This window comes from Bos javanicus, chromosome 14 (assembly GCF_032452875.1).
Source record: "Bos javanicus breed banteng chromosome 14, ARS-OSU_banteng_1.0, whole genome shotgun sequence".
NCBI classification, from domain to species: Eukaryota; Metazoa; Chordata; class Mammalia; order Artiodactyla; family Bovidae; genus Bos; species Bos javanicus.
Genome location: NC_083881.1, coordinates 59,340,100 through 59,360,878, shown reverse-complemented (window position 1 = coordinate 59,360,878; position 20,779 = coordinate 59,340,100). Strand labels below are relative to the sequence as shown.

Genomic DNA, 20,779 nt, shown 5'->3' with positions numbered 1-20,779 from the left:
GTTTTCTTTTTTACTTTTCATTCTGTTATTATTTTAGTTCAGAAAGTCTGTTTACATACAGTTCATAAATGCTTTTCAGTCAGTTTGGTTTCTTTCTTCCTCATTTGTGCCTTTAATGACATGTTTTTGCCTCCTCTGATGCTTGGGCAACTGGAATCGGAATCTGCAAAAGGCAGCTCTACCATAATCACTTTGAGTTCAGTCAGGAAGGAGATCTTTACAGGCAACTTTGTTCCTTTTTTCTTAACGGGATTAAGAAGCTGAGCTTTTTAAATTCTTGCATATAACATTGACATTTCCAGGGTGTGTTTGGACCAGGGAGTTCAAAGAGAAGGAATGAAAAAGAAAAGCCAATATGACTTTGTTTTTTACCTTGCTGGAGGAGCTGTTTGTGCAAATCGCCTATAAGCTTATTGACCTGAATCTTTGACTCCTTGTTTTCTCTGGATTTGGCTGGAGTGGAGACACTGATGGAGCCCTGATAGAGCTGATTGAACAGCCCCCAGCTTTGCTTGGCACAGACCTCCTTTCCCTTCTCCTCCACTTCCCCCTCCCTCCACATGACATTATTGTTCCTTGGCAAACCCTCTGTTTTTCTGGATCTAGTACTCCTTTTTAAAAATTTTATTTTAAAATCATTAAATTTTTCTTGCATAACTCATCCAACAATGCAAAATGGAAAGTAATTTTTTTTTTAGAATATAGAAATAGAGGCTATCATAGTGTCCTACTTGTATTTTTATCTCATAAGACTGGAAAAAGGAAGAAATACCTTATGACATTGTGGTATCACTCTTCTGGCCATATTAAAATCCCAAAACATATTTTTTATTTGATATCAGTTTGGTTTTTTCCTTAAGCCACAATTATTGGAAAAAAAATGAAGGAACATTTGAAGGCAATTTGTGCTTTCAGGGGAGTTAGCATTTTCTCATTTTTTGGGAACCAGAGGGTGTTCAAATTTTGTCCAAGGCTTAGTATTTTATTTGTAAGAATCAATTCAAACTTTCTGTTTACCTCATCTTTGATGCCAGATATATCATTATGAAAATTTCAACAAAATTAACATGATTGATTTTACACAATGTTGAATGAGTCATGATGATATCATTTATATGAATTTTGTATGATAATATGTGTTATGTTTTTGCATGTGATAAACTAAATTCATTGCTTTTTCTGTAAGCAAACCATTAACAGATCTCCATTGTGCAATCTACTAAAGGCATTTTTTAGATATAGTAAAACTTGATAAATATATAATTACATAATTATAGTTTATGAAACAATTTCATGTTGTAATATAGCATAGTTTATTCTGCTTCTACCTGACTATATAAGATATTAAGAGATAGATATATGCCTGTTTTGTTTATATCTTTATTTTATATCAACATAATTATTGTTAATAATAAAAACTGAGATCAATATAAAACCATATTTAATCATTTAGAGATGTTGCCTTTTTGATTTTGTTTCTTCTGCAAGTGAAAGACTATAAAACTTAGTATAAGTTTGTTGTTTTCCCTACAATGTTGAAACTCAGGAAAAAAGAAAGAATTTATTTAATCTATTATTTTATATATGTAAAACTAGGCATCTGTATAGTAGAAGACATCTGAATTATTGATTGACTTTTTCCTTTTTTCTAGATATTAATCACTGATTTTAGCTGAATACTATTAAGGAAAACTGTATATTTTAAGCTCTTTTATTGTTGTATTTTCTCAGTGATATTCTGGGTAGAATGAAGAGCCAGTGTTTCTTGAAGGAAGTAGATTTGTTCAAGTAGTAATTATATAAACAGTTATTCTAAATTTAAAAAGTATTTTTCAATTTTATTTTGCTCAAATTAAAAATATATATAAAACAATGCATGCAGATATGCACTAGTGTGCCAATCATTTACATCTACTAACTCGATTTATTTTTCTATTCAAAGAAAATTACAAGTACGAATAGAATTAGGGAAGCCTGAGAAGCTAATTTATTTTAATCATATGGAATTAACATGGTTGACAACCTTGAATCCTACTGTTGGTCCCATAATAATTTGAGATAAAATGTTATCATTGTAGAGAAACTGATCTCTTGGAAGTAGCCATGTCTTTTCTGCTTTCTATTGCTAAACATCATAAATGATTTAAAAACATTTTTCTTGGTTCTCTGCCCTAGCATTTTTTAGGTTTAAATCAAGGAAGAGTTTCAGAGCTTTTAATCTTCTAATATAAAATTCATAGTTTCTTGTTAGTATGTAAAATTTCTCACAATGTTTTGATTATCATTTGAGAAGCAACAGGCAGTATTAAAGCATTTGCCCTTCCATTGCCTGATGGGATAATCTTTACCTCTGGTAGTGCTAAATGTAGAATGTGGAAAGCTGCCGTATGATGAATTTAATTATAGTAATATAGTCAGTCACTTTTTTTGTTGTTCTTAAAAGGTCAAGTAAAAATAAGTGAATGTGTTATACCAGTGAAGCAAATACTGATAACGAATGCGGATTGCTGTTTCAGCGTCTTTCAGTAGTGCAGTGAGATTCCAGAGACTGGCACTGAGTCTACATACCAATTATAATAATTATAATAATGGTAGTAACACCTTCCATTTGGTGACTGCTCCTGAAAGTCAGGAGTCCTGCTGTATATACATCATTTCTAATCAACTTACTGTCCTGCAGGGTGGATGTTGTTTTTACCTGCAACTTCCAAAGCTTCAGTAACTTGGCCAAAGTCACACAATTACCAAAGGTTAATACCAGTTTCAAACCTAGTGAAGGCAGTTATAAAGATAGAGAGCTAATTTTGTTTTCTGATGTCCATCATTATATGATACTTATAGAAGAATATGAGCACATCAGATGAAGCCTGGACATGTGAAGCATTAAACTCACTTTTTCAAGGTATTTTTAATACTTATTAGACATGATGTGTCAGTCAAGATAAGGGCATATGTAAATACAAGAAACTTAAAAATGGTAAATAAATACTTCAGGGGAGTGCTTCAAAGATTTCTATTCCTTTGGTCCTCCCTTAAAGACTCTGTCCATATAAACCAATTTGCAGTAAGTAGAGTTGGCATTTCAGTAAAATGAGAGGGCTATATTGAAAGCTCTTTAGACTCATTATATTAACTGGATGATTGTTACTCTGATTTGGTGGCATGAAATAAGCCACAATTTCTCATTGTTTGTTTCTTGTGAAGTTGTTTTCAAGTAATTCAAAAGACTGGGCACAAACCAAAATGTGTGTGCTTGGGCAGAAGTCAGTAATAAATAGCAATAATGTTTAAAAATCCATCAAAATTATTTGAATAGGAATTTCAGCCCTGTAAAAATCTTTGCAAAGTGAACTCTTTAAAACAGTTTGACCTTAACATAAAATAAGGCCAAATAAAAAGCGGAGAAAGGAAGGAAGGAAGAGGAGAAGAGAGCATTGTTTGCAGGGAAAGCTCCGGCCACTGTGAAAACTTTTCACTTTTCTGAAGGAAATGCAGTGCAGCAGATGGTAAGAGTGGAAGTGAGATAAACATAGGAACTGGAAAAATAAGCAATACATTCTAACAGGTTCTGTATCAAAGATCTGGAGAAGTAGAAAGATTAGACAAGAAACTGTTCTGAAACTTGACAGTAGCTGTATCTTACCAAGTCTTAAACGCACATAGCAGAGATGGAAAGTGGAATTGCACAGACAGTAGGCTGTGATTATATTTTTCTGACAGTGAGAAGGGAAGGTCTCTTTAAGGATTATTTTTAAAGATAGAGATTTATCTAGGTGGAAATCTATAGTACAGATGTATAAAACACTTCACTTCTCGGCTACCTGTTTAACAATGGGATTTGATGAAGCCTTTGTTCTTGCTGTAGAATTAGCACAAGACACTGTAGTTTGTGTCTTAGATAATCTTTTCTTTTATTTATTTTTTTTCCAATGCTTTTTATGATCCAGGCTAGTTAACTGATACTGAAATCTATGTTACCTGTTTCTGGTCATGGAAGTGTTGGTATGTGTAAGTGCCTGTAAGTGACCACATGTATACAGAGGCAGAAAGGGAAATATATAAAAGAATGTTTTTATTTCTTAAAGATGAAGTCATCTAGTAAAGGAAGGAAAACATGTCTACAAGTGAGAAAAGAGAACATATATATAAAGAGTGGAGGAAATGTTAAGTTTGGGCTGATTAAGGAAGCATCGTAGTCATTCTTAAGCCTCCTATGACGTTGCACGTGATTCCAATATGGAAACTGATTCACCAGCAAGGATCTGCCTCATTTAAGCCTGTGTTGTGTGCTGCTGTATCTTGACCTGGTGACTGACAGTGAAAGAGAATACCACAATACAGTAACTCAACAAGAAATAGTTCTATACAAATATAGTGTTACTGACAATAAGAAAACAGGCTAATATCCTAAGGGAAACCCAATTTTTATGAAAAAAAATGATGTTTTCTCTATAATACTGTCAGTTTGTGTTGGGGAACTTTTTAAGGTGCCCCCCACCTCCAAATTAGATCACTAGTAAAAGGAATGGATTTTGACAGTTTATGTAAAATGCATACCTTAACTTCATATTTATTGCCAAAATATTAAATCTACTCATTCACCTTTTAAATTTATTTATCAATTGTTTAGTTAGTTTGATGTGGTGTAACATAGCTTCAGAATTCCTCATTTCCTTCCAAGGCCCTGCACCTAATGTTGTAATTACAACTCTGCATTCTTCTTTTAAGCAGAGGCCTCTCCAATTGAATAAGCTTTAGGCCCCACAAGGCCTGAATCAACCTCTGTTAGTACCTTCAGTAAATATGGGTGATCTCATAGGAGACAGCAATGATCAAGAATGTTGTTTGCTTTCAACTTGGTAATTTTTGAAAAGCCTTGAATAAGATTCCTAAAATTTCTTGGCATTTATAGTAGATATCTGAATTTCAAATCTGCTATCATTCTAGGATAGGTTGCCCTGAGCATAAAGAGAGTATAAATACTCATGGAAACACTGTATTAAAACATTCTCCCATGTTTCTGAAAATCTAGGCAGTGCTCTGGATGCTATCTCTGTTTTCCTTGTGTTATCAGCAGCCAAGGACCTCTTGCTGGCCCTGAGGGAGGACATGCTGTGGGAAGACCTTGTGGTAAAAGGAGTTTGAATGGATCGCTTGATAACATGGCTTCCCGGGTGGCTCAGGCAATTAAGAGTCTGCCTGCCATTCAGGAGACCTGGGTTCAATCCCTGGGTTGGGAAGATCCCCTAGAGAAGAGAACAGCTACCCACTCCAGTATTCTGGCCTGGAGAATTCCATGGGCAGAGGAGCCTGGCAGGCTACATGTAGTCCATGGGGTGGCAAAGAGTCGGACACGACTGAGAGACTTCGACTTCACTTGATAACACACTGGGATCATCCCTAGTTGTGGAAGCTGATGATGGGTTTGAGTTTGGAGAAGGCTGATGTAGCCTAGAATACTTCCCCACCTCCCCAGATATGGAAACTTCATTAGGATCACATTCAGCTGTAAGAATAGGTTCCTGAAAGTTTCCCAGGACTCTTCCACTTATAATCCATTGTTGGGAATTTATTTTTAACTTAAGGAGTGGTCCACCTCATGAAAAGAGAGGGTGGAAACGTGTTACTCATCATCAGGTGACCACTTGCCCACCTGTAAGTTCTGTTACTGTGGAGCATTTTCAGCTTCCAAGGGCATTGTTTTTGTCTTTGCTTGGTTATTGGGATAATGAATAACTCAAAGCATTGTGGCAGTCAGTTCTTACCACATGCATGTTTTTTTCCAATCCAGTAAACATTTATTGAACACTTGCTATATCAAACATTTTGGGCCATGCTGTGATTACTATGTGAGTAAATGCAGGGAAGGTCTTGGCTATTTTGGAATTTACATTCTAGTGAGGAGACAGACATTAATAAAGTAATCACAGAAGTGGTACACGGTGGCTTGAAAGAGTGAGGAAGGTTAAAGTGTTCTTAAGAATGTGACACTTCAGTTGCTATCTAATGCAAAATTAATTATGTAAAAAGAAGTAATAGGGTTCCAAGTAGAGGGGCAGCATGGCAAGAGACTACTGAGCATGCAGATTGTGGTGGAACCACAGTGGGACTTGACCCAGAAGAGAGATGTATGGGCCAGAGAGATCAAGAAGAACAATGATCATAGGGTGAAGGACAGGAAATAATGAGAGGAAGCATAAGACAGGGAGATAAATACTTTGAAAATGAAGCATTACAGGCAAATCTGAGCTTCCCATAAACATGGTAGAGAGAGAAAATGTAAGAAATAAAATATATATAATTTCAGTGGTCATGCAGTAGAAAAAAACAGAGTTTATCAGAAGAAATAAATGTTATCCCCTATTTGTGAGCTCTGAGAGTCATTTATCATCATTAGGGTATTTGAACTACTGTTGGATAAAGGGCATTCAGATAGGGACCAAAGTTTTTGTTAGCTGCTGTCCCACAATATGCATTCTCCATTGGTCTTGGCTTTTTGGATGTGTGGTGTGAGTAAAGTCTTAATTATAATAAGTAAATTATATTGTGGCGATGGAACACAGTGGTAATAAGTGATTGCTTATGACTCATAGTCCTACATGGATTATGAGAAAGGAGAAGCCTCTCTGGAGTGATTGTTAAACAGGAAAGAATAAACAATTAGATTGTATGGAAAACGGTATTCAAAGATCATAACTTTCTCAGATTGGTTTGGTCTTTCTGTGTAGACTAGGTTTACTCGTTAGGGAGACAGTTTAGAGAGTGTGAGCTTTGGTTTTACTTTTTGTTGTTGACGGTGATGGTGCTGTTGGTGATGATGATGGCGATAATGTTGATGTCGGTGATAATGATAGTTTCCTAAAGGGAATGCTGGGTTTGAAGCTTGAAGACTGAGGCCAGAAAACTGAAAGCTAATGGTTTCTTGATGGCCAAACAACAGATCCCTGAATAGGTCAATTACAGTTCAGAGTAACTTACTTTGTCTCCTCTTTGGAACAAGAAATGGCTTAATTTGGTAGAATCCTCTTCTGAACGGAACGTAGTAGTTGAAGTGGCTTTTCTTTTTAGTTGCAGTGAGGGTTTTTGTTGTTGTTGTTCCTTTGAACAGGTTTGGTTTGAGGGGAAGCAGGGGAAGAGAAAATAAAACTTATTTAAGCATAAACTTTGAAATATGTATTTCAGAAATATCTTTTAAAGTAAGATGCCTCCTCCACTTGCTTGTAAATGTTCTTGTGAGAAATAACGAGGAGTGAAATTTCTTGAATGATACAGTGCTGAGTATTTGCCTTATTTTATCTCATGTGGAAATTTACCTTATGTTCCAAATCTTAAGTAAACTTAAACTTTTCACATGGAGGCTGATATTGATGTTAGGAATAAATATTCAGGACTGTAGAAAGAATTTATAAACCACTGTTTTTTCTTCCTAAGTTATCAATAATTTCAATGTGACTTTTATTTGATATAGTTACCATACTGTTGCTGCTGCTAAGTCCTTCAGTCATGTCCGACTCTGTGCGACCCCATAGACGGCAGCCCACCAGGCTCCCCCGTCCCTGGGATTCTCCAGGCAAGAACACTGGAGTGTGTTGCCATTTCCTTCTCCAATGCATGAAAGTGAAAAGTGAAAGTGAAGTCGCTCAGTAGTGTCCGACCTTCAGCAACCCCATGGACTGCAGCCTTCCAGGCTCCTCCATCCATGGGATTTTCCAGGCAAGAGTATTGGAGTGGGGTGCCATTGCCTTCTCCAATAGTCACCATAAACAGTATTTTCAACAACCTTCCCTTACTAGCTATAATAAAATGCCACAGATATTACAGTAGTCATCTGTTGACTGTAGAGACAGAGTTTCTTTTCAGAATAACAGACCTAGCCCTGGACCATTGTTATCAAACATTTAAGGATTGTTTCCTGATCTGGAGTCTAAAAATTTATAATCAAATAAATGTGGATTCTGTTTTTTGATCTGCTTGATTCATACTCTGGGGTATGAAAAAGGCTATTATATAAGTTACAAGGAAATAGCATGCATTTAAAAATATTTGTGTACTGAATATAACTATCCAGAACACAGCAAAATCCTACATTTTCTTATATTTATAGTAAGCCAAGGGGGACTTGAGACAGGCATGATTATAGGGATCCACAGAATAATGGATGTACTCTATTCAAACCATTGAAATGTTTAGATTTTATTTTTAGACATTAGCAAAAAAAAGGGCAACAATTGAATGTTTTTATTTTTTTGTCTCTGGAGATGTAACAGTGTCTGTAATTTGGCAATGTAGAGTTAATTTAACATGACACCTCTGTTTGGATAATCTATAACCAAACAATTGTTTTAAGCCAAACAACATTGTGGAGGCTATTAGGCAAAGCAAACACAAACTGAATCTTAAACTTAAATGTCCTCGCCCTTCAATACAAGCCGCAGTTTTCTGTTTTTGACTGTTACAGTCCTTTAACCAAAGCTATCTTGTCTGATGATAAAACCATAAGTGTATGAAGCTCACACATTTTTCATCTCTTTTATGACCTTATCTTTCATGAGCGGCTTCTGTGAAGGTATCCTAACTATAGGAAGCACCTGGAAAACATATGTGATATCTATTCTCTGATAAGCAGTTGTGAACAAGCAAGTAGATCTGTCACTTCTGAACTGTTCATTGTTAAAAAATACTTTGATGATTTAGCTGATTGCAAAATACATTATAGGGATGACTAACAGCTACAGTAACACTCCTAGTCAAGAAAGTTCAATAGTTTCATTGTACAAGAATTTCTATAAAAGGTTAATATTGATAGGAACTACATGGATTAAAAGAGCAGGACTGAGAAAGGCTGTTTGCTTGCATGACTGCTTTCAAACACTGCTGCTATTTTGTGCGGAAAAAGTGACTGCCTCAGAACGTGGCAAGTCTTTAATTTCTACAGGAATGTCTAACTTTCAGTGAAAAGATATTTATTTGTGTTTTGAAATGATTTTTGCCTTGCAAATAGAGCCACTGCTTTTACCACCTTGCCAACAATACCTAATATGGAATGAAAAGACACTGTTTCGTATGTTCCAAAGACTATATTCTAGTGCATTTCCCTCAGTCATTTGTGGTATGTTTTATAGAGCTCAATAACGCCTTCAATTTCCTCCTATAGGGCTTTCACTGATTCTGAAAACTAAACTAAGAAAAATGGAAGGGCCCACAAAATATGTATGATATCTTTTAAAAGAGCAACAAAAGAGTTTAATCTTGCAATGGAAAACCATTAACTGCATAGCCATAATTTCAGAAATATTGTAGATTTTGTTACCATTTGACATTTATTCCATTTCATCATTTTATGAATTGGTCTCTGATGTATATAGTGGTTATCCCATTAAATGTGTTTGTGCTTTGCTAAAAATATACTGAAATTTCTATTTAAAAGCATGTGAATAAAGAATTTAGCAAGTAAATGAATGGATATCAAATGGATTTCTAGCTCTTTCTGTAATACTCGTCCTGGCATCCTTTTCTCTCCCTTTCCTCTTCCTACCAACAAAGCTTTTGAAGCAGTATCTGAACAAATTTGTCATTATCTTAGCTATTAATTATTCATGCCATTTTTTCATAAGCTGCTCTAGAGTGCTGCTTTCAAACATATAAGAATCAAAAATGGATAAAAGTTAAAAAAAAGAGATGGTCAATGAAGTCATTCCCATTCAAATCAAGAAGAGGCTGAAATTGGGTTAATATCAAAATAAAGTTCTATTTATAAATTTTCCATGAGAATAAATATTGATAGGAAAGAGGCAAGTCTCTATTGTGAGGGGAAAATACTGTTTCTTAAAGTAATTTAGAGATTTCATATTCGATTAAATTATTTTTTAATCATTTCATTTTTCATTAGTAAAAAGACTAAAAATGAATTAGGTGAAAACATTACCATAAAAATGAGAGCTGGTTTCCTGAAATAAACTTAAATGATGAAGGGTTTAAAAGTTGAAAAATGTGACATATCTTAGTTATTAAATAGTGCTGAAAGCAATTAATTAGTAAATGTAATGATATTGCAATAGGTTATACTAAAAAGTATAAAACCAAAATCTAATTTTCTAACTGCACAGTGAGCAATGGTTATTGATTAAGGATTTCTGTATAATTTGGTTTTAGCAAATTCTAAGTAAATAGTATACGTAAAATAAAAATGAAGAAACAAGGCTTATATATGATGAAGAGAAAGCAGCTATCTTATCACATCTTGCTGTCTTTGTTGTTAGACCTCCATTCAACTATAATGTCCTAATGGGTCTGGAGTATGGTCTTTGGAATTGGACTGACCTGGAATCAGTTCTTGGCTCTGCTACTTAGCAGTGTGCTTGGGCATCTTCTTACATATCTGCCTATTGGTTTACTCTTCTGAAATATAGGGATAATAATGCATGGCAGAGTTGTTGATGTGATATGATGTTCATTTAACTAGTTCTGTGTGGTGCCTAAGAAATAGTAGCCATGTTTAAGTTCCATACAGAATCTGAACTTTGTGACATTATCTCTTCTTTATTCATCTTTATGATTTCAGTATTTGGCACATAGCAGACATTGAGATAAATATAAATTTAATTCTGACCCATTTTGTTTTCTATATCTAAATATTAATACATCATTTCATATGATACTCATATGCTTTTTTCACATTTTGGGGTTCTCATTTTTACATGTTGGGGTTCTTTAAGAAAACACAAGTAATTAGTCAATGACTTTTATTCTTCTCACTCAGGATTTATTTTTATTAATGTGATGCATATTGTACATTTAATCAGTTTCATAAATGGTTTAAAATAATTGTAAAATGTAATTTCTTTAGAGCTGTTAATTGTGTACTACCAGCTATTTTTAGTGCTTCTTTACTGAATACTCTGCAGTATTTATTTTCAGTCGTTTTCTAATTATATGTGCTGCATAATGAAACAAATTAGATCAAATTGTTCCATGAATCAGGATTATCAATACTGAGTATTTCTGCAGATGTTGGCCCAAGTTGAAATCTAAGCTCTACAGTTTTGATTTGGCAGATAAGTGACATTTAATGAAGGCATTTTATTATATGAAATTACTAGTTCAATCAAGCCCTTAATAGTTGAATGATAATATTTTCATTTGAGTGATTTACTAAAGTTCTATGTGTATCAAATGTCTTCTGAGATTTGTAGTCATCCTGCCATCTTCTTTTCCTAGTAGTTACTGATGAAAATGATCATGGGTAAATTTGGCCCATACTGAATGAGGGAAAGGACTTCATTCAATCAACCATCAAACAGTAGGAATATTTCATTAATTGTCTCTTGTTAGCATCTTAAAACTCTCTCTGGATCCTATTTTTGCATCACTGAAATGTTTTTAGTTTCACCACCTTCAAGATGCCATTTTTCCTGCACAATAACTTAGCTGCTTCTGCTGCTGGTGCTAAGTCACTTCAGTCGTGTCCGACTTTGTGCGACCCCATAGATGGCAGCCCACCAGGCTCTGCTGTCCCTGGGATTCTCCAGGCAAGAACACTGGAGTGTTTTGCCATTTCCTTCTCCAATAATCTTTTTCTTTGGGGAAGTGGTTCTCATTTTTAATCTGAAAAAAAAAAAATGGTTTTTAAACATGGAGCCCCTGGACGTGAAACCTACAGAATTCAGATTCATTTAAGATTATGCCTCCAAATTTCAGATATTTTATTGGTTCCTTTTTCTGGGAAGCTTTCACGACACCGAGTTTTCATTAAATGTCATGCCTCTGTGCTTCTGTCACCATGGACTGCTCCCGTGAAATCATTAATCGCATGAGGTTGCAGTCTGTTCATTTGTCTCTGTCCTAATCTACAGGTTGTATGAGAGAAGGAACCATCTTTGTTTTGTATTCTTAGTGCTCAGAGACTCAAAAGTAGTCTTTTAATCAGCTAACTAAGAATGCTTTATATCACTTCTGTCTAACAAAGACAGACATCCATAGATCTAAGTCAATTCTTTTAACTTCAAAGTGTTGGGATTACTCTTCAATATATTCTTCCACACATACTTGTTTCTCACTGTATTTCTGAATACTTTTCCTTCCAAATATGTAATTTGCCAAATAAAGTATTTTAGAGTAGACTTAATTCCAATCTCACAAAAAATTTAGTGAAGCAATGTCTGGGATGTGAGTTAGATTGTTATTACAGATTAAGTGAGGGAAAACTCAAGGACCACAGGTCTGACAAAGTGTGTTCATGGAAAATAAATATGTGTTCATTACTGTATTTGTGTTACATGATCATGTCAGTTCCCCAATGCTTCTCCATCTTCAACAGGAAGGTAGAACTTCAAAATTAATTAGAAGGTTCTCCATGGTCAATGTCATTTCATGCTTTTGGTCTCTGAGTTTCTGTATCTTATGTGATCTCATTTGGAATTATTCATGTACTACCCTGGTTATTTTTGTCAGTGGCAACCTCTTTTATGCATGTGGTGTGTCTCCTTAACTAGATTATATGGTTCTTAAGAGAAAGCTTCTTTTTGTTTTTCATATATTTCATTGCATCTTCAAATATATGCCTTGTCAATGTTAATTACTGACTGAATTTTGCATAGCACAGTGTTTTCAACAATTAAAATGTAATAGTAAAAGTCAGGAAGATTTACTTCTCTCTGTGTATGTAGAATGATATAAATAATAACTGAATATAATACTTAACTTACCCAAGTAGTTCTGATGAAAATTTTACTCTCTGTTCTCTGGGTCCTTGGATGTGTGATTTTTAACAGTGTAGTCTCATGCTTACTTTTTTATCCATCTCTCTATGACTAAAATTCAACTATTTAAAGGTGTATGTGTTCTTTCTTCAACTAATGGGATGGGGAGAGGGTAGGGAGGCAAGAAAGGATGTTTTAGAAAGAATGCCAAGCTGATAGGAGACTCAAATTTAACCCCTAACCTTTTACAAACTGCTGATTTGGGTGGTCTTCATGATGCCTCTCTGTGCTCCCCCATAGCCCTACTGTTCTGCTTGTTAGGGGAAGGAGATGGCTGGGAAGCACTTATTGCTGAAGCATGAGAAGGCTTAGGGAAGATTCCTTATGTGGAAATAAATGTTGTAGCTCTAAGACTATAGATAAGTCACCCTATCTGTACATCAACTTCCAGATGGGTGAACTTGTCTCATTTGGGTTACATGTTCTCCAGAGTCCTCTGTGATGCTCACATCCCTGTTTCAAGATCACAAGATATGAGAAAAGGGCTTAGAAGGGATGGATGTTGTTTAAAATATATAGGTTGATGCTCTAGTCTTCACTGTTTGTGGAGGGGGGGGGGGATTTTCCTTTGTAGACTCCTCTGCATCTGTGCCTGGAGTTAAACTTCCATTCAGTCTGTGGAAAAGCAAGGAAAAGGTCACTCACCTAGGTGGTAGATTCTAGCGTGAATTATAGTCCGCATGAAAAATAGAGCATTGGTAAAGTCAGTATTAGTTCAGTTGCTCAGTTGTGTCGGATTCTTTACGACCCCATGGACTGCAGCATCCAGACTTCCCTGTCCATCACCAACTCTGGGAGCTTGCTCAAACTCATGTCCATTGAATTGGTGATGCCATCCTACGATCTCATCCTCTGTCATCCCCTTCTCCTCCTGCCTTCCATCTTTCCCAGAATCAGGATCTTTCTGAATGAGTCAGTTCTTTGCATCAGGTGGCCAAAGTATTATTGGAGCTTCAACTTCGGTATCAGCCTTTCCAGTGAATATTCAGGACTGATTTCCTTTACGACTGACTGGTTTGATCTCCTTGAAGTCCAAGGGATTCTCAAGAATCTTCTCCAACACCACAGTTCAAAAGCGTCAATTCTTCGGCACTCAGCTTTCCCTAAACTGGGTCAGACATCCCTGGTGGCACTCCAGAAGATTCAGTCGTACAGGATATTGTTCTAGTAACATTGACTTAATTGGTAACAAAGTTTTCGGGTTTCTCAAGTTCTTCCAGTATACGAAAAGGCCATGGAGCCTCCTCATGTGCAGAGGCTGAGAACCAGTCCTGTTTGTGTCTGAGAAGTGAGAGCTGGTCTCTAACCCTGATCTCCCAATTGGCTGGTGCATCTGTGTTCTATGTGACCTACAAAAAAAAGGAGCACAGAATATTCAAACTGTTACCTTACTACTGAGCCTTTGTACATACATTTCTTACGGCTCTTGGATCATGTCTTGCACTCTCACTTTATGAACTTGCTCTCTATAATGAGTTTTATACTCCTTTCAAAAAGGTATTTTTCCATATATATCCTACCATGCCTACCATAGTTCCTTAAACCTGGTAGATGCTCAATAAACATTTTCTGGAGAGGATTTCATTTTGATAATCCAGAAAAGAAGAGAGAACTCACTTTTAAAAGAGCCGTCAATTCCAGGCATGGAGTTTGGTGGTATGCTGCTGCTGCTGCTGCTAAGTTGCTTCAGTCGTGTCCGACTCTGTGTGACTCCATAGACGGCAGCCCACCAGGCTCCCCTGTCCCTGGGATTCTCCAGGCAAGAACACTGGAGTGGGTTGCCATTTCCTTCTCCAATGCATGAAAGTGAAAAGTGAAAGTGAAGTCGCTCAGTCATGTCTGACTCCTAGCGACCCCATGGACTGCAGCCTACCAGGCTCCTCTGTCCATGGGATTTTCCAGGCAAGAGTACTGGAGTGGGGTGCCATTGACTTCTCCTTGGTAGTATGGGTATGTGTTTTATTCTTTGTTACCCACCAGAGGCAGCCCTTCTCTATTAGAGAAATTAAGTTCAGCAGAGCTGTCACTGGATTTCTGCAATGTATTTCTTTACTTTTATTTGACTCTTTAAAATGCTTTATTTTTGTGAAACTATATATAGAAGTGAATGTAAAATTTATGGAGTTTAAACTTCAAAACTCATATTAACATCACACTACTGTCATTGTAATAATAATTGTTTCCTGAAAATTTTGTATTTTCTAGGTTACTGTGAAAGATTTTTAAAATTCAATGTATAATTTATAACAATATAAATATTTAAGTACTATTAATATTAGAGATTTAACAATTGTGTGAAAAATAGTTATTGAATGCTTCAAAGGGCAAGCAATTTGACTTTAAAAATTTAGCATTATTAGATTCAAGGTTTAGTTTCCCTGTTTTTAGTTTATATTCTTTTCATTTTTGTCATCACACCACATTTTCTTGTTATTCTGTTTCCTGATTTCTGTTATCCTTATAACTAGGAATGTTTGTATTATTCTTTGCACTATATTAAAGTCAGTTGTTTTTGTTTAAAGCAGCAGTACTTTGTTACATTATCATTTAAAATGAAGACACTTAAAAAATCAGACTTTTTGCTTTTAAAATGTGGTTACGTTAGTAGGTTTCTCATTCTTTGCTGTAAGTATACTTTTGCTCAAGGTATATTACATCATTTTTCTTTTTTATGTGAAATGAAGACATGATTTTGAAACTAGCTGTACTTATTCAGGAACAAGTATAGGTTTGTAGCTTCCTACATTGTGAAGACTTGTGTGACTGGCTCATCTTATATGATTATCATTCAGTTATGACCTTTTTATACCCATTTTTAAAATAAATACAAACACATTTTAGTACGCTTAATGATGGAGAAAAAGAAAATCTCCAAAATAGCTCACTTTCAACCCAAACACAAATATGTCTTCTCTGTTGCATCTTGCTTTTATAAAAATGTAATTTGGAAATAAGCAAGTTAGTTTTCTGTATTGAAAATAGTATAAAGAATACATACAGATTTTCATTTTCTTCTTGAATAATACTAATAATTCCAAATGAAAAATTTTATGGAAATGGTTTTAGTATTTATAGCAGTTTATTTATTTATGACTAATGTTGATTTTATTTATTATAAACCCATAATAGTTATCAAAATGATTAATCATAGAACTGTGTTCAGTATAATTACCATGTATGTAACAATTATATAATTAGACATATGCTAAGGACATCCCTGTGGGAGGATTTGAATGTCAAATAGAGGGCTTTAATCACGTCTCCTTCTCTTTGTATGTTGGTGTTTTCCAGGTGATGATGAAGGAGTCCAGGAGACAGCAGAATCAGATGGGGACACGCAGTCAGAGAAACCAGGGCAACCTGCAGTTGAGACAGATGACTGGGATGGACCAGGTAGGACAAAAATGTAAAATTAACCATCTGTTGCTACTATCCACTTTTTTTTCCCCTTGAATTTGAATTAAATAATAAAACTTTTACACTCTCATCTCTGATTTTAAAAAATATGTGTGTATGCTTGTTATATAGAAGTCTGAGTAAATAACATCATTTAAAGAAGATTTTATCTTTGGTAAACTGTAAAAACCAGTGTTACCTCTACTTGAAATTTTCATCTTTGTTTTCTTTTATATTAATATAAGATTTTAGTCAATTCTACTTGCATTTTCTTTGAACAGAGATCTTTATGCCATGTCCATCTTTAAAATGGGCATACCTTTAAAGCTTCAGACAATAACAGTACTCCAAAGAAATTCATTTAGTTTAGTCATGTTGTAAGTCATGGATTCAGTCACAGTATGTTTTTAGAAGTTTAGAAAATATTAACAGATACTCCCCTTTAATTCAAGATTTTGTTAACATTTTCACTTACAAATGAAAAATAAATTCAGTTTTAAAGACCTTGATATTTAATCATTTCAAGAAAAAGAAAAACTAACTTAAAATACTCTAAAACACCAACATCATTTTATAAAAATATATTCAGTTATAAGAACCCTGTGGATAAAAAACCTTTATGCCAAAGGAGACTATTACGTCATAGGGCTTAAGGATATAGACGAGTTTTGAAATAGTTTTGGCCATAATTTCCAAAGCAGTAACATTTTTCATTAAGAAAGATTCCTATATTTCAGTCACATTTTCACCCTTGCATGACTGCAAATTGCTCTCTGTTGTGCATCAAGAAGAGAGGAACTCCAGTGGTAATTTTCTGAAAGCAGCAGCTGGAAAATATAATGCAAACAAAAATGAGGATACAGTATATCTGATTATTATGATGTCATTTCTAATGTTATTTATGACATATGCAAATGTTTGTATTCTGTATACTATAGCATAGTGTTACACAAGATTTTGGATCAAAATGTATTATAGTTAAAGTACTATAGTACCAAGTTTTAAGCGTTTGAAAGAAAATGTGGACATCTGGCATTTTCACCTTATCGCATAGTGCTTCTGTCTCAATATAGGTAAGAATTCCCCTGATTAAAAAAAAATAAGAAAAAACTTTGGAAAAAAGTTTTTGTCCTTGGAGATTACATTTAACTTAAAAAAGGTGGGCAACTTGATGTTGTATGGTTGTTCATTCATGGAATTAGGTATGTATTGGCTACTTCGAAGACTTTTTACTTTTAGATTAGATGGCCTTTCTGATATGCCTACCTGCAAAGGGTACATTCTGGATTCTCTCAAAGGGGCAAACTTAGAGGTGGCTGGTTTTCCTCCTCGCTCAAGTCTGGGGCCCACAGTGTTCCCAGTGACTTGGAAGTATGTAAGCAAATTTCAGAAGGGTAGTGAATTATTAATCACATACTGGACACCCGATGCTACCTTTTTCAGGAATATTTTCCAGAAATAAAGTCATAGGTCAAAAAGGAGGGGAGCAAGGGTAAAGCATGATAAGATTTTTTACATCTGAGTTATTTAATGTACTTAATGTATCTGGTTTTATTCAGTTGATATCAGTGAAAATGTATATACTCTTTCTGTGGCACATTTGAATATGTAAACACTTTAAAGGAAAAATGTGTACCTCCAAGTAGGTATACCTAGAGGAAATCCATCCTTTGTATGTTGTAAAATCAGTAACACATTTTTCCCTATAGGTGTTTTGAAAAATAAAGGGGAGTTTATTATTTTGACATCCTCTGATTAATGAAATTGATTCATAACAAAAGATTACCTATTGGACATGTATCTTTTAAGGTATAACATTCCTCTAATCAGGAGAAAGTATACAGGATGTTTCTGGACTTTTTCTTTTGCATGAATAGTGATTACATCAATCATGCTCACGCTCAGTTGTTCAGTCATGTCTGACTTTGCAACCCCTTGGACGGTAGGCTGCCAGGCTCCTCTGTCCATGAGATTTTCTAGGCAAGAATACTGGAGTGGGTTGCCGTTTCCTCTTCCAGGGGATCTTCCCAGCTCACGGATTGAATCATCTCCTGCATCTCCTGCAATGCAGGTGGATTCTTTTTACTGCTGTGCTCTGGGGAAGCCTAATTACATCAGTATTTTTACCCAAATTTTTGTTTTTCAGAAAAATTATTGGTATTTCACTACTGTATTAAGGAGAGGAAGTTTTCGAGGTTTCCATACATGTTAGAAAATGAGCTCTGGATTCTAAAGGTTTAAGTTCAAATTCTGGATTTGCTGCTCACTTGCTGAATAATTTTTGGCAAATTGCTTAATGTCTCTGTGCCATTATTCTGGTTTGTTAAAATGTGGAAAGTGATATTAATGCCTCTTAAGGCTTTTGTGAGAATTAAACCAGATCATGCACATAAAGTGCTAATGATCATTATTATGGCTTTGAAATTGTTGAGAGTTGAAGCAGAACCTTTAAAAATTCTTTTTGGCTTTTTTTTTTTTTAAAGTACAGTAGTACATCTGATACAACAAGGGTAAGCTTTTGTAATGCTAAGCATTTGGTTTTGAATTTAGCCATAAATTGTTAGTTAAGACATAAGGTGATGAGTCAGGTGTGATTTCAAGGTCTTCTAACTTTAAGAAGATCTCCCACCCAGTTCTGAAAGTCACCCTAAGATGGACAGTTGTCTCTAAAAAATAGAACAGAATCTAAGGACAAGGAAATTATCTAAAGAATTTGAGGCACAGAGCTGACATCATTTAAGATGGATCAGGATTTACCCTATTTTTAAAGTTTGATTGAAGACAACTCCATGATTTTTCTTGATCCTTAATTCCATAATGAATCACCTTCTATCTAAAGTGTTCTATTGTATCAAATACAGATTCCCCAGTGCAATTTTTCCTTATTTGTTGTTCATCTAAAAGGTACATTTAGTAATTGCTTGTACCTCTGCTAACTCGTAAAGGTGGAACCTTCCCAGGTGGCTCTAGTAGTAAAGAACTCACCAGCCAATGCAAGAAACTTAAGGGATGCTGGTTCAATCCCTGGGTCAGGAAGATCCCCTGGAGGAGGGCATGGCTACCCATTCCAGTATTCTTGCCTGGAGAATCCCATAGACAGAGGAGCCTAGTGGGCTACTATCTATAGGTTTGCAAAGAGTTAGATACAAATGAAGTGACTTAGCATGCACGCATACAAGCAGTCTTTAGGAAAATTATCTTCTGTTTGTAAAGATTTCTAACGGTGAAATTCTTTAATGTTTAAATACTTGTGACTCTTATTTGAATAATTTTCAATTTCTTATGTGTCTTTCATATTTGTGTGGAGTGCTAGACTCAACACTAAGCTAATAAAGTTGAGGCCAGTATAATAGTCGTTACCACATTATTTCAATATTTCACACATCTATTTGCAACTTTCATTCTTCTTTCTTTCTCTCAAGAAAATTACCTTGACACTCCCTTGCTTGCAATCTAGTTCAAATGATACTTGTTATCCACTGTTCTTCCTTTTCATCTGCATTTGCCTATACCTCACGTCAGAGGGTAAAGAATCTGCCTGCAATTCAGGAAACCTGGATTTGATTCCTGGGTTGGGAAGATCTCTTGGAGGAAGAAATGGCTACCCACTCCAGCATTCTTGCCTGGAATTCCATGGACAGAGGAGCCTGGTGGACTCCTGTCCATGGGGTCACAAAGAGTTGGACACTTACTTCTCATACCTTTCATATCATTTCAGTTTCATATCATTTCACTTAAACTTCTGTTTAAGTAAATGCCTTTTCTTTTATCACCCTCACAAGTAATTCAGTCTGCCAGTACCCATACATTTAACTACTTAATAAACATTGTACACTAAAAAACTGTGAAAGGTGCTAGAGAGAAGTCCAAACATGTAATATTATGCTGTCAACAAGCTCTTGTTTTTATTGAGGTATAGTTGATTTACAATGTTGTGTTAATTTCTACTGTGCAGCAAAATGATTCCATTAAACATTCCTTTTCATATTCTTTTCCATCCTGATTTATCACAGAATATTGAATATAGTTCCCTGTGCTATACGGTAGGATCTTGTTTATCCACTCTATGTATAATAGTTTGCATCTGCTAACCTCTAACCTCCCCCTTGGCAACCATAAGTTTAGAGTCTGTTTTGTAAATGAGTTCAGTTGTATCATATTTTAGACTCCACATGTAAGTGACATCATATAAGTGACTTCCACATCGGACTTCACTTAGTATGATAATCTCTAGTTCCGTCCATGTTGCCGCAGATAGCATTATATCATTCTTTTTCGTGGCTGAGTAATACTCCCTTCTGTGTATGTGCCACATCTTCTTTATCTGTCCCTCTGTTGATGGACATTTAGGTTGTTTCACGTCTTGGCTATTGTAAATGGATAGTGCTGCTGTGAACTTAGGAGTCCATGTATCTTTTTGAATTATAGTTTTGTCCAGATTTTTGCCCAGGAATGAGATTTCTGGATCATATGGAAACTCTATTTTTAGTTTTTTGAGGAACTCCCATGCTGTTTTCCATGGTGGCTGCACCAACTTACATTCCCAACAGCAGTGTAGGAGGGTTTTCTTTTCTCCACACCCTCTCCAGCATTTGTTATTTGTAGACTTTTAAATGATGGCCATT

General features: G+C 35.3%; 1 protein-coding gene across 3 annotated transcripts in view; it reads left to right on the top strand.

Moving 5' to 3' along the window:
• ZFPM2 (zinc finger protein, FOG family member 2) overlaps nt 1–20,779 on the top strand; it is a 525,437-nt gene that overhangs the window by 112,762 nt on the left and 391,896 nt on the right. For 2 of the 3 annotated variants that reach the window (XM_061439163.1, XM_061439164.1), the window contains one exon: nt 16,050–16,151. In XM_061439163.1, the coding sequence (XP_061295147.1) occupies nt 16,050–16,151 (102 nt within the window). Of the gene's footprint in view, nt 1–16,049; nt 16,152–16,175; nt 17,228–20,779 lie in introns of those variants that run through there. The other variant, XM_061439169.1, reaches the window with a different exon arrangement.